General features: G+C 41.8%; 2 protein-coding genes across 10 annotated transcripts in view; one reads left to right on the top strand and one right to left on the bottom strand.

Moving 5' to 3' along the window:
* LOC111870342 (ubiquinone biosynthesis monooxygenase COQ6, mitochondrial) overlaps positions 1-13864 on the bottom strand; it is a 110917-nt gene that overhangs the window by 41555 nt on the left and 55498 nt on the right. For all 8 annotated transcript variants that reach the window (XR_002843827.2, XR_002843828.2, XR_002843829.2 and 5 more), the window contains exons 4-5: positions 2193-2300; positions 2031-2093 (exon numbers count right to left, since the gene is read on the bottom strand). Coding sequence is in view for 2 of the 8 variants with exons in the window: in XM_023862538.2 (XP_023718306.1) it covers positions 2031-2093; positions 2193-2300 (171 nt within the window). In the remaining 6 variants the exon portion in view is untranslated. The remainder of the gene's footprint in view (positions 1-2030; positions 2094-2192; positions 2301-13864) is intronic.
* The window catches only part of LOC111870339 (transient receptor potential channel pyrexia), a 54696-nt gene continuing 46551 nt past the window's right edge, over positions 5720-13864 (top strand). For both annotated transcript variants that reach the window (XM_033753804.1, XM_023862530.2), the window contains exon 1: positions 5720-5932. The gene's annotated coding sequence lies outside the window, so the exon portion shown is untranslated. The remainder of the gene's footprint in view (positions 5933-13864) is intronic.

Genomic DNA, 13864 nt, shown 5'->3' with positions numbered 1-13864 from the left:
AGAAGGTAAGGGCTTCCTTTCGAGAATTTTTACTGGCGATGAAACTTGGGTGCACTACCACCAACCAGAAACAAAGAGAACAAGCAATGAATGGCACCAATCCTCATCACCAAAACCCAAGAAGTTCTGGACACAGCCATCTGCAGGGAAGATTATGCTGACTCTCTTTTGGGTCGAACAAGGCATACTCTTGGAGCACTACACGCCTTGGGGGAACATTATCACCAGTGCCTCATATTCAGATCTCTTGAGGAATCATCTTCAACCTGCAGTCAGATCACAGCGATGTGGACTTTTGACTAGAGGTGTCCTTTTGCAACATGATAATGCTCGGCCCCATGCTGCCCGTGCAACAGTTGCAACAATCCAAGACTTGCACTTTGAGTGTCTTCCACATCCGCCATATTCACCAGACCTAGCCCCAAGTGATTACCACATGTTTAGGCCACTCAATAAGGCGATGGGAGGAAAGAAGTTCCGTTCTGATGAAGAGGTACAGCAGGCGGTGCATGAGTGATTGCGCAGACAACCACAAGAATGTTTTTCTACAGGAATCCATACACTTTGTAAACGCTGGAGGGCCTCTAATGAACGAAATGGAGACTATGTAGAAAAATGACATAGTTGTGTACTGCTTTCATTCAATAAATTGAATAAAAAAAATACGGTTTTCATTTGACTCACCCTCGTACGCAGTGTGTCCAGGTTCTGTTAGGACTGTGTTCATTAAAAGTACAAGATGTGAATTATTTTCAAACCTTCACTCCTTTTATTGAAAACAGTCTCCTTCTAAATCAATACATAGCTGGAATCGATTGAAAAGTTTTCAAAAACAATCACTGTACTCCTTTTGTGGAATCGCATTTAAAACTGCAATACATTCCCTTTGGATGTGCTGGATGGTGTCGTGACGGTCTTCTTTCATCGCCAACTTAACTTTTTGGAACAACCATAAATCTGCGGAGCCAAATCTGGCGAATACGGAGGATGATCAAGGACTGTGATCCCTTTCCTGGCCAAAAAATCGCACATGAACTTTGATTTGTGGGGTAGGGCACTGTTGTGGAGGAGCAACCAGGAACCTTGCTCTTGATATTCGGGTTGAATTCAATGAATTCCCGCCCAAAAAACGATTGAGGACTCCGAGATAATAATCAGAATTCAATGTCTGACCTTCTGGCAGAAATTCCTTGTGAATGATTCCTTTGGAATCGAAGAAAACCGTTAGCAGTGTATTTACTCAACTCTTTTGCATGCGCACTTTCTTTGATTTCGGCTTCTTTGGGGTCAACCACTTTGCCACTTTGCGACAGGCTCATATTGAAAACACCATGTTTCGTCACCAGTAACAACTGATTTTGTAAATTTTGTATCACTTTGGTCCGACCGTAACATGTCTTTGCAGCGTTCCATTCTGCCATGTTTTTCATCGCCTGACAGCGTGTGCGATACAAACTACGCAAAGACCTTCCGTTTGTCCAAATCCTCGATCAAAATTTGATGCACAGTACTTTTTGGTGTTCCCAAAAACTCCTCGATGAGTCTTGCAGAAACACATCTGTCTGATGCAAGGATCTCAGTCACTTTTTTCACATTTTCTTCAGTGCGATTTGTTCTCGGCTTTGATGGACGTGGGGCATCTTCAATGTCCTCCCTGCCATCACAAAATACAGCATACCATCAAAAATTTTCAAGCAACTCAAACAATCACTACCGTACACATTTTTCATCATTTCATACACTTCTCCGGTTGTTTTGCCTAACTTCAAACAAAATTTGATGTCTGTTCAACCGCCATTTTCCGATGAGCGTCAGAACAGTACTGTCACATTCAAGGTCAGAACACATGATGCAGCGATGCTTGCGCTTTGAAATTACAAAGAGCCACAGCTGAAACTTCAAGAAACTTAATGCCACAACTCGCCAACAGATGGCGATGCAGGGCAAAATTAAAAAAAAAAAAATGAGTCCTACCGGATCCTGGACACACCATGTATGTATTGTGTATACTCAAAATGAGATGGACTTACTGGCAGAAGGGCAACTGGCCCAGTGGGCAGGAATCGCTGCCAAGCTACCACATTGTTCATCGGCTGAAACATAAAGATTTAGTAATGCAATTTAATTGAACTCCCATAGGCATAATAGTTTTATTACACTGCCTTTATACAAAATAAAACTGTAATGTGCACCTCAGATAAGTTCAGTGTGGCTACTACTCCCATCTGGTTATAATCCCACGATAAATACTGCACTCCCATTGCCTTCCGAACCTGAGAATTGGCACCATCAGCTCCGATCTAGAAAACAAGAATGGAAAGATTCAACTATCATGTATTCTACAGGCACTGTGTTACATGAAGAGCATATGTGTCTATGTAGGTGTGTTGAGTAAATTCAACAATACAATCACATGTTTCAGTTCCAGTTTTAAATAGGCTGGTGTCATAACCTGCAACATGCTTCAGGGACACTGCAAACATAAGGTAAAGTAAGCTCTGGGTTTAATTAGTTAAGAACTATGCCATGAAGACATGTGGGGAGTGGATGTATAGCTCCATCTTGGCACTAGATGCAGGCAGATGTTCAGCTTCATGCCTCTGCTGCTTTACCCCAGGCAAAAAGTCCCCTGTACCCACTGTATACGAGGCTGGGTGGGCCCCAGAGCTGCTTTGGATGTTATATATGGAGAGAAAGATCTCTTAAACCTCCTGGGAATTGAACCCTGACTCATCAGTGGTCCAGGCCTGAGAGGCCCGCAACATGTAGAAATACTGATCCTTTAAGTCTACTTCGGTGCGCACACAAATGTACTTATTATAAAAAAAACTATACTATTTCGTTTGAAATACACATCATATTTCGATAAGAAATATTTTTGTTTGCCATTTTCACACTACTAATTCTGGGAAGAACAATGTAAATACAAACAATAAACCCTTAAACCTGTATCAGATCACTGACATACATGGAACAAAAATTAAGAACAAATATTCAGACTAATAATAATCAACAATAGTATTTGTAAGATCTGACGTTCTCACAGTGATGGTTATGAAGAGTTCTGTTTCTGGGATATAATGCCATGCAGTTTGTTAACAGTCAACTGACAATTCAGAGGAACACATCGCCCCATCTTCTGGCTTGAAGAATAAGCCAAGCAAAAAACCAGCAGGAAGCAAGCAAGCACAGCTGCTTCATGCTAGGTTCTCACTTGGCTTACTCTTCAACCCTTAAAATAAAGGCAAAATGTTCCTCCCAAACGTGCACTGGCTTTCAACAGACTACTCGATGTTATAACACAGAACTCTTTTTTGACAATGGTATTTCTTCATCATCATCATCATCATCATCACTGGAAACACAGCCCTTTTTGAGACACAGCCTCCCTTAGAAGATTCTCTCAAATTTGGTTATTCCCGGGTGTGTTGTGAAAGAGACAATTTGGTTTTCATTTCTTTGGATTTTGTAAGCTAAAAAGTTCATTATTGTGAGATTTCTTTATTAATTGTTTACAGTAACATATTAGCAATTCCCAAGTAATATAATCAAAACAAAAAATTCACATTTTGCCTTTTTTACCCATCACAATGTAATGCCCTAACCTACATCTATTTTAGCTTAGATGTAAATCCAGCATTCATCTTCATAATTATCAAAAAGGTTTGTGAAGCGGTATAATACTCTAGACTACATTCAGGAGGTTCTCAGTTCAAATCACAGCTTGGACATCAACTGCCCTGAATGAAGTCTTTTACAATTTTACTCAGTTCCTCTATGTGAATAACAAAAAAATACCTCAACTAAGCCATGACCACTTCCTTCCACATCCTCTTAATTCATTATTTACCAATCATCCTGCTATTCGACACTTAACAGCTTAACAAATGACTGGTTTGAATGACGCTGTTTCAATTTGGAAGTTGTGTAGTACTGAATGACACATGAAAATTTTGATGATGATGAATATCTTTTTTAAGGTATTATATTGGAATTCCAAAGGAATGACTCAGTGCAGCAGTCCAAATTAGCATAGGCTTGAATTAAAGTTAATTTGATCTGATTGGATTCTTTGTAATGAATTAAATTAGGATAGCAATCAATTAAATTTGTGAGGGGGCTAGAACTATTCTTCGTTCAAATCAGCAGATCACACTAATCCTTGCATCCAGATGTAAGACAGAAAGCATGCCCCAGTTAAATGTAAAAGAGAAGACCCTGGTGGCATGTCGGCTCCTCCAGCAGAGAATATAAACTTCCCAGCGGAAGGTCCCATATCTTTTTGTGGTTCCCAAGTGAGAACACAGGTATGAGATGTTCAGGAACAGACTTGATTGCTCTTCCTTTCTACTCGGAGAATATAAATTCTGGCAACCTCCTAAACTATTCAGTAGCGCCAATTAGAACCTGAAAGAGAGCGTCTTTCGTTCGGAAATTTGAGACCGAGCCCGGCCAGCCGATAGCAGATTGACTGAAAGGACTTTGTAGAATTCACACATCGAAAACGGACGTGCCAAGCGCTGCTGCGCCTAACTCCTAACTCCATCCCTGAACAGCACACTTCAAGCCCTAGTCTGACTAAATATGACTACATGCCCAACAAAACTATACAGAAAGGGCGGAATTCACGCACGGATTCTGTCTTAATTACAGCACTGAATTTGTGTATTTGAATTATAGATGTGTCAATAAATCTCGCAAGAAGAGACCGCCAGGAAGACCAAGACGTAGGTGGGAGGAAAATATTAAAATTGGTCGTAGAGAGTTAGGATGGAGTGATATGGCCTGGATTGGTCTGGCTCAGAACAGGGATCAGTGGAGTGTTCTTGTGGACTTGGTAATGGACCTCCGGGTTCAATAAAAAGGGAAATTTTCTACTGGCTGGGCGACTAGCGGCTTTTCAAGAAAGGTTCGTCGCCATGGGGTGAGTTAGTTAGTTAACAAATCTCCATCAAAGTTATCCAACATGTGCACGGAATACCATCACTGCGCAGCTCCGCGTCACCTAAGTTACGACATGTCAATACGATCCGAGAAGAGTCACGTATCTACCTGAGCTAACCCACACCACACTCCACTGTTAGGGAGGGTCAATCCTAGATATTTATAGGAATTCTTCATCCAGGAATTCCTACTGGCGCCCAACAAACCCTCATTCGTTAATCACTGGTCCTACCGCAATAGAATATAAATTCCCGATAAAAAACAATCTCATTTCATTCTACCAACCTAACCCATCCTCAAGCTACCACCGATAATCACATTCCAAAGGCAGCGGCTACATCCTTATCGAATACAACAGTTCGGTATTAGTTTCGTACTCAGGCCGCATTTACCCCCGTGCCGAACTTCTGCTGTGACCCGAAGCATGGCCGCCTGTTTTACTGAGCTACAGCAAGCTGGATTAAGTGTCTCCACTTCCATAAACAGGTAATCTTTACAAAATTAAAGGCAGTCATAAAGTAATTCAGTTTTATAAAAGAGTGACGGTAGACCCAGCAACAGAACAAGCCTTGAGGTCCATAAGCATAGGAGTAAGCTTCACGAATAGAATTTCATCAGCAGACTGGAACAAACGCTTAACTTGCTCTCGGCTTGTGTTCTGGACCGTGTTCATTTTGATAAGAACATATTTTGGAATGCTGCTCTCAGATGCACCTATAAATAGCGGACGCAATCCACCAGTGACTGCAGTTTGCTTTTGGTCCCGCTACCGGCGGATTCATGGACGGCAGTTTCCTTTTGGTCCTGCTACCGGTGGATTCAGGAAACAGACAAGGTGACTCGCGAAGAAAGAATAATATTAAAGTGGGTATTATAGAAATAGGTTGTGTACTGGTTCAGCAAGGGTCCCAGTGATGACAGTGACAAAACTCGGGACTTCATAGCAGCACGGAACTTCCTGCAGACGTGACCCGTTGTACCTCAAAACGTAAGTTTGAAGTGAACAGCTGCTTCTATATTTCTATTCCCGATTGGTTACCGCGTTGTGTAAACACACTTTTTTTTTTGACTGCGTATGTTGTGAAGCGTCTAATTGAAGGTTGAAAAAAAATGCAATATGAAAAGCTTCACAACTTGTACTCTTCGCCAATTAGAATGATCAAGTCAAGTAGGATGAGACGGGCTTGGCATGTAGCATGAATGCAGGAGAAGACGAATGCATATATCATATCTGTGGGAAAGCTATAAGAAAATAGCACACTAGGAAGACCAAGATATAGCTGGGTGGATAATATTAAAATGGATGTTAGAGAGATAGGATGGTGTGGTATGGACTGGATGATTTGCCTCAGGATAGGGACCAGTGGAGGACTCTTGTGAACACGGTAACAAACCTTCGGGTTCCATAAAATGTTGGGAAGTTCTTGAGTAGCTGCAGAACTAGCGGATTCTCAAGAAGGGCTTAGCTCCGTGAAGTTAGTTATTTAACAGTAGGATAATTATGAACGATGAACTTAAAATACGAAAGGAACCAATCGTTGCTTATTTTAAGGCACTCTTATGGAAGGGTCTCAGTAAGAATAATTGTTGCAAGGAATGCATAAACCGATATAAGGAATAATTTTAAGGAAGGAGACCTGAACAGCTGATAATTAGGGACTATAGCTCTAAAGAACTGTAACGATAATTCTGTGCGATGGCATTTTGTCATTATCTAGAACTCAGCTACGGCGACTCGAGACTTGGCTTAAGGGGGAAAAAAGAAGAAGAAGAAGAAGAAGAAGAAGGAAGACCAGGAAATACCTATTCAGTCAGGCTCCAAAAGTAGATCCTATTTTATTTCCTGGTATTTAAGTTTATTAAACATAGATTTCAGCTTCACAGTTTCTATAGTGTAGGATGTGACTGAATCTTGTTATCGAATTGTGAAGGCGAGGACTATGTTAAGAGAGAGTCACAGTATTTGTCTGTTTCTGTGGGAAAACCACGAAAAAGTCTGGTCAGGATAGCCGGCCTCTGATTCGACAACTGAACCTGGGATTTCAGTAATAATAAAAGCTTTATTAATCCACTCGACCCAACTCTGGATATTTTGTGATGGTTCAAAGTACAGCACTGCTTCAAAACAGCTACTGTAAGTGCAACGAACGTACATGCGCCAGCCTAACAACAGCAAACAGGAACACAGTCGTAAACCTATATTGTTCAGTGTCGAGATATCTTTCTCAAATCGGTGGTCCACGTGCGGCTGGGATTACAGGCCTGTCATATATTTAGGATTATGGGTCTATCATACAATTAGGACCATAGGCCTATGGATATTTACGATTATAGCTCGACCAGTGAGTTAGGTTTACCGGCCTATCATTTAGATAGGATTACAGGCCTATCATAAAGCTGTTTTTTCCCCCTTGGCACTACAGCCCCAGTAGGCCTAGGCCTACCTCCATGAACTTCTCCGTTCACTTTGGTTTTTCTACATCTTACACATTCGGTATGACTCCTTGGGCGGGTGATCAGCTCGTCGCAAGGCCTCTACCTGTAGACAAACACAGAAAAACGCACGCACACAAACTAAACATCCATGCCCTGAGTGCGATTCGAACCCACGATCCCGGTTTCCAAGCGAGCGAAGACAGTACATGCCTTAGACCGCTCGGCTACCGTGACCGGCTAAAACCGTGTTTACCGGCCTTTATACAGCTAGGATTACAGGCCTATCATTGTTAGCTTTACGGGCCTATACACAGTTAGGATTTCAGACCTATCAAAACACTTAAAATAAAACGCCTATCATACAGTTAGGATTATACAGTAAGTCCGTCATACATTTTGGGTTATAGATCCACCACACAGTTGGGTTTACAGGCTATCCTAACCGTGTGACAGGTCTGTAAACCTAATTGCATGATAGGCATGTAAACATAACTGTACGTATATGTAGGCCTGTAATCCCAAAATTAGGTTTACAGACCTGTCACACGGTTAGGATTAGAGGTCTATCATATAGATAGGACTACAAGCATATCACAGGATTACAGAGCTATCATAGAGCAGGCCACTCTATATATTTTACATGTGGAAACAAACCGCCACCTTACAACTATCGAGCAAGCTGGCTCAACCGTAACGCTTCCGATTTGTACTGGGAAGATGGCAGATTCGAATGTAGCCGGGGCCACGGACTTTCCTGACTGGGGCTTTCCTTCAAGATAATTACGCACTGTCACCCAACTATCTGATTCTATATGGTTCTCAGAGTATCACTGACAGCGTCATCACTTGAGGTTCAGATATACTGTACCTGAGATTCTCACAGAGGTGACTATGTCCGGTTGAAGTTCACCGACATTTCGGAGAAACATATTGCCACCATCTTAAAGGTCGAAGAGTGTCTGCTTCTTGTTGGTTGCTTATTTGTCTTGCTCTTCAACCCTGAAGATGGCGACAGTACGTTCCTTCCACACCCTTTCAGATTCGTCATTCACTAATCACTGTATCATTCGACGCTTTGCGGTCTGAGCGACTGACAGCATCGTTAAATACGCAACGAGTATTTTACAGTGTATGATGAGCATTAGAGCACTACATCTTGCTCGGGTCTCATGTCAGAATGTTGCAGTATTACCGCTTACGTAGGATAAGTCAGTTATCATTTCCATATCCTTTGGCTACACGCCGTAAGGATATTTCTGACAATTTAAGTTGTCCCATGTGTTGGACATGCATCTGTGAATGTCCACCGTGGATAGGACATGGTGTCTCACATTCTAATACCACATAAAGGTATTAGTTATGTTTATATTGCAAATAAAACGCAAACGAAACTAAGTTTATGTTCACGTCTCGTAACCGGAATTCAGAACAAAATCATAATATACAGATAAACTAATAAACTCTCAGAAAATGTGGCAAAGTTCAAATATTTATGAATATCAATAACACGTCAAAATTACATTCGCGAAGAATTCGAAGCTAATTCAATTTGAATAATTCTTGCTACTGTCCAGTTCTTAAAATCTGTCTTGCGCGTCTTGCCGCCTATCTAAAAACTTAAAAAGATTGCAACATACAAGCATAATTTTACCTTTTGTGTGGGTGTGAAACTTTGTTTCTTATCCAACGCCAAGAACACAGAGTGAAAGTGTCCGAGAACATTTGGACACACAAAAAGGAAGCAGCAATAGGAAGCAGAGAAATGCATAAACATGGAGCTGTATGCATCACCAAATAATATGAGGGATAAGAGGGGCAGGGCATATAAAGGGCATAGGAGGGAAGACAAAAGCATGTAAAATTTTGGCCGGATAGAACAGACGACTTCGGAGACTTATTTTCCGTTAACATTTTGCTTTCGGTTTTCATTTTGACAATTTCAGTTCATCCCAGATGGTTTTATATTATCTTAACTACACATTCTCGTACACAGATAACATTTTCGTTCTAATCAGGTTTCTGTTTAACCGGATTCCGTTTTAGAGACATTTTACTGTACTAGTACCATCCACCAAGTGATTCTTAACTTATTATAGCGATTATTTTACTCCAGTAAAGTAATACACAACCGGTCGAATCCCCCACAAGGCACGGATATTTGGTATGTGTATGCGTTCATTCTGCGTTTGTGTTGTCCTGTGTTTAAGTAAAGGCCTTGAGACTAACTGATCACTCGTCCAAGGAGTCCTACCGTCTGTAAAATGATCACGAAACTGAAAAATCAGAGGCCATGGCCCAAGGGGGCTGTAGAGCCAGCGGGGAAAAAATGTAATATACAAGTTCGGAAACAAAGACATGGTCGTGGTATGTTATATGCATTAAGAAATAAATAGTCAACAATTTATTTCCACTGTTTCGCAACTGTCTTATTTACAGATGAATAGCCAAAATATTTTGAAGTGCATCACCTTTCTTTAAAGTGATTTATTTGACTGGTTCTATATCAAGGTTCTGTAAACAATTTACTCACCCAATTAGCATACATTTTTAAATAAAATGGTTAAAAATATATTCGGTTGGCTGAAGTCCGGAGCCAGACGCTGAATAGTTACAGAAATAAAATGTAGCACTTTCAGGATAAGAAAAAGCGAACTCGTTTGGACAAATGTCTCCCTTCTGGTCGGAATATGGAAGTGCCAATACAGCCACTCCAAGGTTTTAAGAGGCTATGATTTCATAACCATTGTACATATCGAACACACAGTTCAGTCCGTATATTCCAACCGCGTTCCCTTCATGGCACCACAGATATCTAGCCGATAAGCGATTTTAGCCCATGTCTGGAGTTACTGTTATCTCAGCTGCAGTGCTGTGTTGCTTGAGTTGGCCACCTGCCCAATATATACCTACGCTACACCTAGGACATAACTCAAGGCCTCGGAGATCATCAAATTTGACGACCTATATTTTCTTTCTTGTAAATTTAAGTCCAAAATGCCGCGTGCAAGCATCCTGGACATGCGGCCAAATTAGAGGAACAAAAAGAGCCATTAATGTAGCTGCGACGAGTGTTGTTAAAATCCGTCACCTGCTGGACATTTGTAATACTATGAAAGCGACGTACGTAGAATGTACTGAAGTATTTTTTAGTTAAACAGCATTTCAGTGAATATGTAAAACGGTTACGAAAATATAGCCTTCCAGGACCCTGAAGTGAGTTTCCGGACATACTGTACATCGTTTTAACAGTGCAAATTAAAAGGTTATCACCTTTACAAATTACACAATAATTATTCCCGGCTTGCAAATAAGGTAAAAACTCAAGTTAACAGGGAAGTTTACAAATGGAATTTTAAGTATTGGTGTATTTACAGCGAAAAGTTGCAAACAAACGCGCGTATTGCTTTCGCTATGTCTCGTAGCCGGTATAGCGACTGGCTATGGGCTGGACGACAGGAGTAAGAATTCGAATCCCGGTAGGGTCAAAAATTTTCTCTTCTCCATGTCGTCCAGACCGGATTTGGTTCCCACGCAGCTTCCTATCGAATGCGTACCGGTGATTCTTTCCCCGGAGGTAAAGTGGGAGGGACGTGAAGCTGACCACTGGTCTCCAACTAGTGGCGAGGACAAGAAAAATGTGAATCTATACATCCATTCCTCCATACGCCTTCATGGCGAAAAGGGAAAAGTTTACTTTTACCCTATGTCTGTCAAATTTGCTTCTTTTTCATGTCGTCCAGACCGGATTTTGGGTCCACCCAGCCTCCTCTCCAATGGGTACCGGGGACTCTTTCCCCGGAGGTAAAACGGAAGGGGCGTGAAACTGACCACTCACCTCCAACTAGTGGCGAGGGCAAGAAAATATAGATCTATACATCCTCTCCTCCATACACCTTCATGGCGTAGTGCTTAATTAGTTAAGCACAGGAACAACTTTACGTTTACCCTACGTCTGTCTGTATACCCGCATGTAACAACTCGAGCACAGCTGAACGAATTTTCCTGATACCTGACGTCGAGACTTAACTAAACTTCACGAGCACATTCCGATTTCAGTTAAACTCAAACAACAATGACAGACACTTTGCATGTACCTCTACATGTGTTTATGCATGCACACTGAGACTAGCTCGCTAAATATTTATCGGAGCGGAAAATGCTTCGAACAAAAGCAAACATATTTTACATCCAACATACTTTTTCCCGCACGTCCTGCTGTTTTCGAGACAATTAAAAAACAAATATACTATATCCTTGCACAATACTGTCGAACCATCTCAAACTTCACATACATGGACGGAACGGAAGTAATTCTTATATAAGAGCCTAAATATAGATTAGTAGGTCAAACAATTGATGATCAAAACGTGTAGTTTATTGCTAAAATATTCATCTACCTTATAAAAGCACTATTTTATTGTATTTCACACAAAGTTATAGCAGAATTATTTGCAAATAAATAAAAGGCAAGAAATTCTGGGGAAAACTAATGGCCTAATCTTCTTTGACATCAGGTGGACCGTGTAGAAAATGAAAAAATTAGAGGAAAGAAACACGGACAGACAGCAAGGTGATTTCATAAGCCTTGTAAACCTATAAAAATTGAGGGAATACAGAGACAGATGGACAGTCACGGACGGACACACAGAGATAACTAGACAGACAGACGGATACAGAGATAGATTGACAGACACGGGAGGATACAGAGATAGCTGGACACACAGACGGACAGAGAGATAGCTGGGCAGACACGGGCGAATAAACAGAGATGGACAGGCAAAGACGGATACAGATATAGCCGGGCAGACACGGGCGAATAAACAGAGATGGACAGGCACAGACGGATACAGAGATAGCTGGGCAGACACGGGCGAATAAACAGAGATGGACAGGCAAAGACGGATACAGAGATAGCTGGGCAGACACGGGCGAATAAACAGAGATGGACAGGCACAGAAGGATACAGAGATAGATGGACAGCCATAGACGGATACACAGAATGAGAGCAAGGTGGTCTGACAAGACTCAATTTCATTTTCTCAAATAAGGAAATTATAATAAAAAAACAAAATTATTTCAATGAAGACTTGAGCTCTGTTCCCTATACGAAATACCACGTGGACACGCCTTCATGACAGAATGCACATGTACTTTTCGCGGTCTATCAGACTAACAATAACGTTGCGAGGCGACATGTTCGGTTCGGCGCGTTTGCTCGCAACTGAAAGCTGCTGACAGTCCGACAGCCTCGTGTACTATATTTGATTATCAGCCAGAATGTCCTTATTTGTCAGTACCAAGTTCGATGCTCGGGACCGGCATAGTTGAGTCAGTATAGCGACTAGGCTATGGCTGGACAACCAAGAAATCTAGGTTCGATTCTTGACAGGGGCAAGAAATTATGTTCTCCATAACGTCCAGACCAGCTCTCGGGCCCACCCAGCCCTCCTGTCCAGTGGGTACCGGGGACTGCTTCTCCGCAGGTATAGCAGCAGAGGCGTCAAACTGACCAATCACCTCCATCTAGTGCCGAGTTCAAGAATGGTGGAGCTGTACCTCCACTCCCCCGAACGTCTTCCTGGAGTGGTGCTTATTATTTAACCCCCAGGATAACTTCACCTTTTTCTACGTTACCAAGTCTGATCCAAGTGCGACAAGCTATGACATATCTTCTGTGAGTCTGTAACACAATTCTGAAGACAAGGTGAGGCATAAGTGTCAACTGAGCACCTCTACTTGCCACCTCCACAAGTCAACTTGCCTTGCGCAAGCGGACAACATTATTCATGGATGAACTTCTTCGCTGTAACTAGCAGTCAATGAGCCTGGACATGAAGCTGGCATGGGCAAATAAGAACGACGTACATAATGCGCAGTTCTGTTTTCATGAGCTCATGCCAAGAGACCAGATGCGAGATTCATACGTTAATGACAGGACAATTTTAAATTGTATCTTATGGAAACACGAGGAATCTTCCTGGGGGGTAAAGGTTGGCCGGCGCGTAAGGCTGACAACCTTACCGCCATCTGTGAGCCAACGGTCTAGAAGATGTAGGAGTCTCGACCTCTCACACACCTATGGGTGTTCATGGCCTGTTACAGGGACAGCTTTTTTCTCTTTTTATCTTATGGAAACACGTTATGAGGATGTCAAATGAACTCGAGCGTAGCAGCATAATATTCAATTACAGGATTTTGTGATTACATTCGTTTTTCGTAATAAGTACGGTGAAACCTCACTAATTCGGAATTCGCGATATTTCGAATTTTTTTTTTTGGGGGGGGCGATTTACAACTTTGATGATAACATTGCCGCGATCAGCGATTGCAAACTGAGGAGTGCAGCGCTAGCTAGGCAGAGCTAGCAGAGCTAGGCCTCACGACAAACATCAAGGCCATTTTAAAAGAGGTTTAACGTCAAAGCAATCTAGATCTAGAAATTGGGCCGCGAGACAGCAGATACACAAGCACTCAGAAAACGCAC

This window comes from Cryptotermes secundus, unplaced genomic scaffold, assembly GCF_002891405.2.
Source record: "Cryptotermes secundus unplaced genomic scaffold, Csec_1.0 scaffold391, whole genome shotgun sequence".
Taxonomy (NCBI): domain Eukaryota; kingdom Metazoa; phylum Arthropoda; class Insecta; order Blattodea; family Kalotermitidae; genus Cryptotermes; species Cryptotermes secundus.
This window is presented reverse-complemented; position numbering and strand designations above follow the sequence as displayed.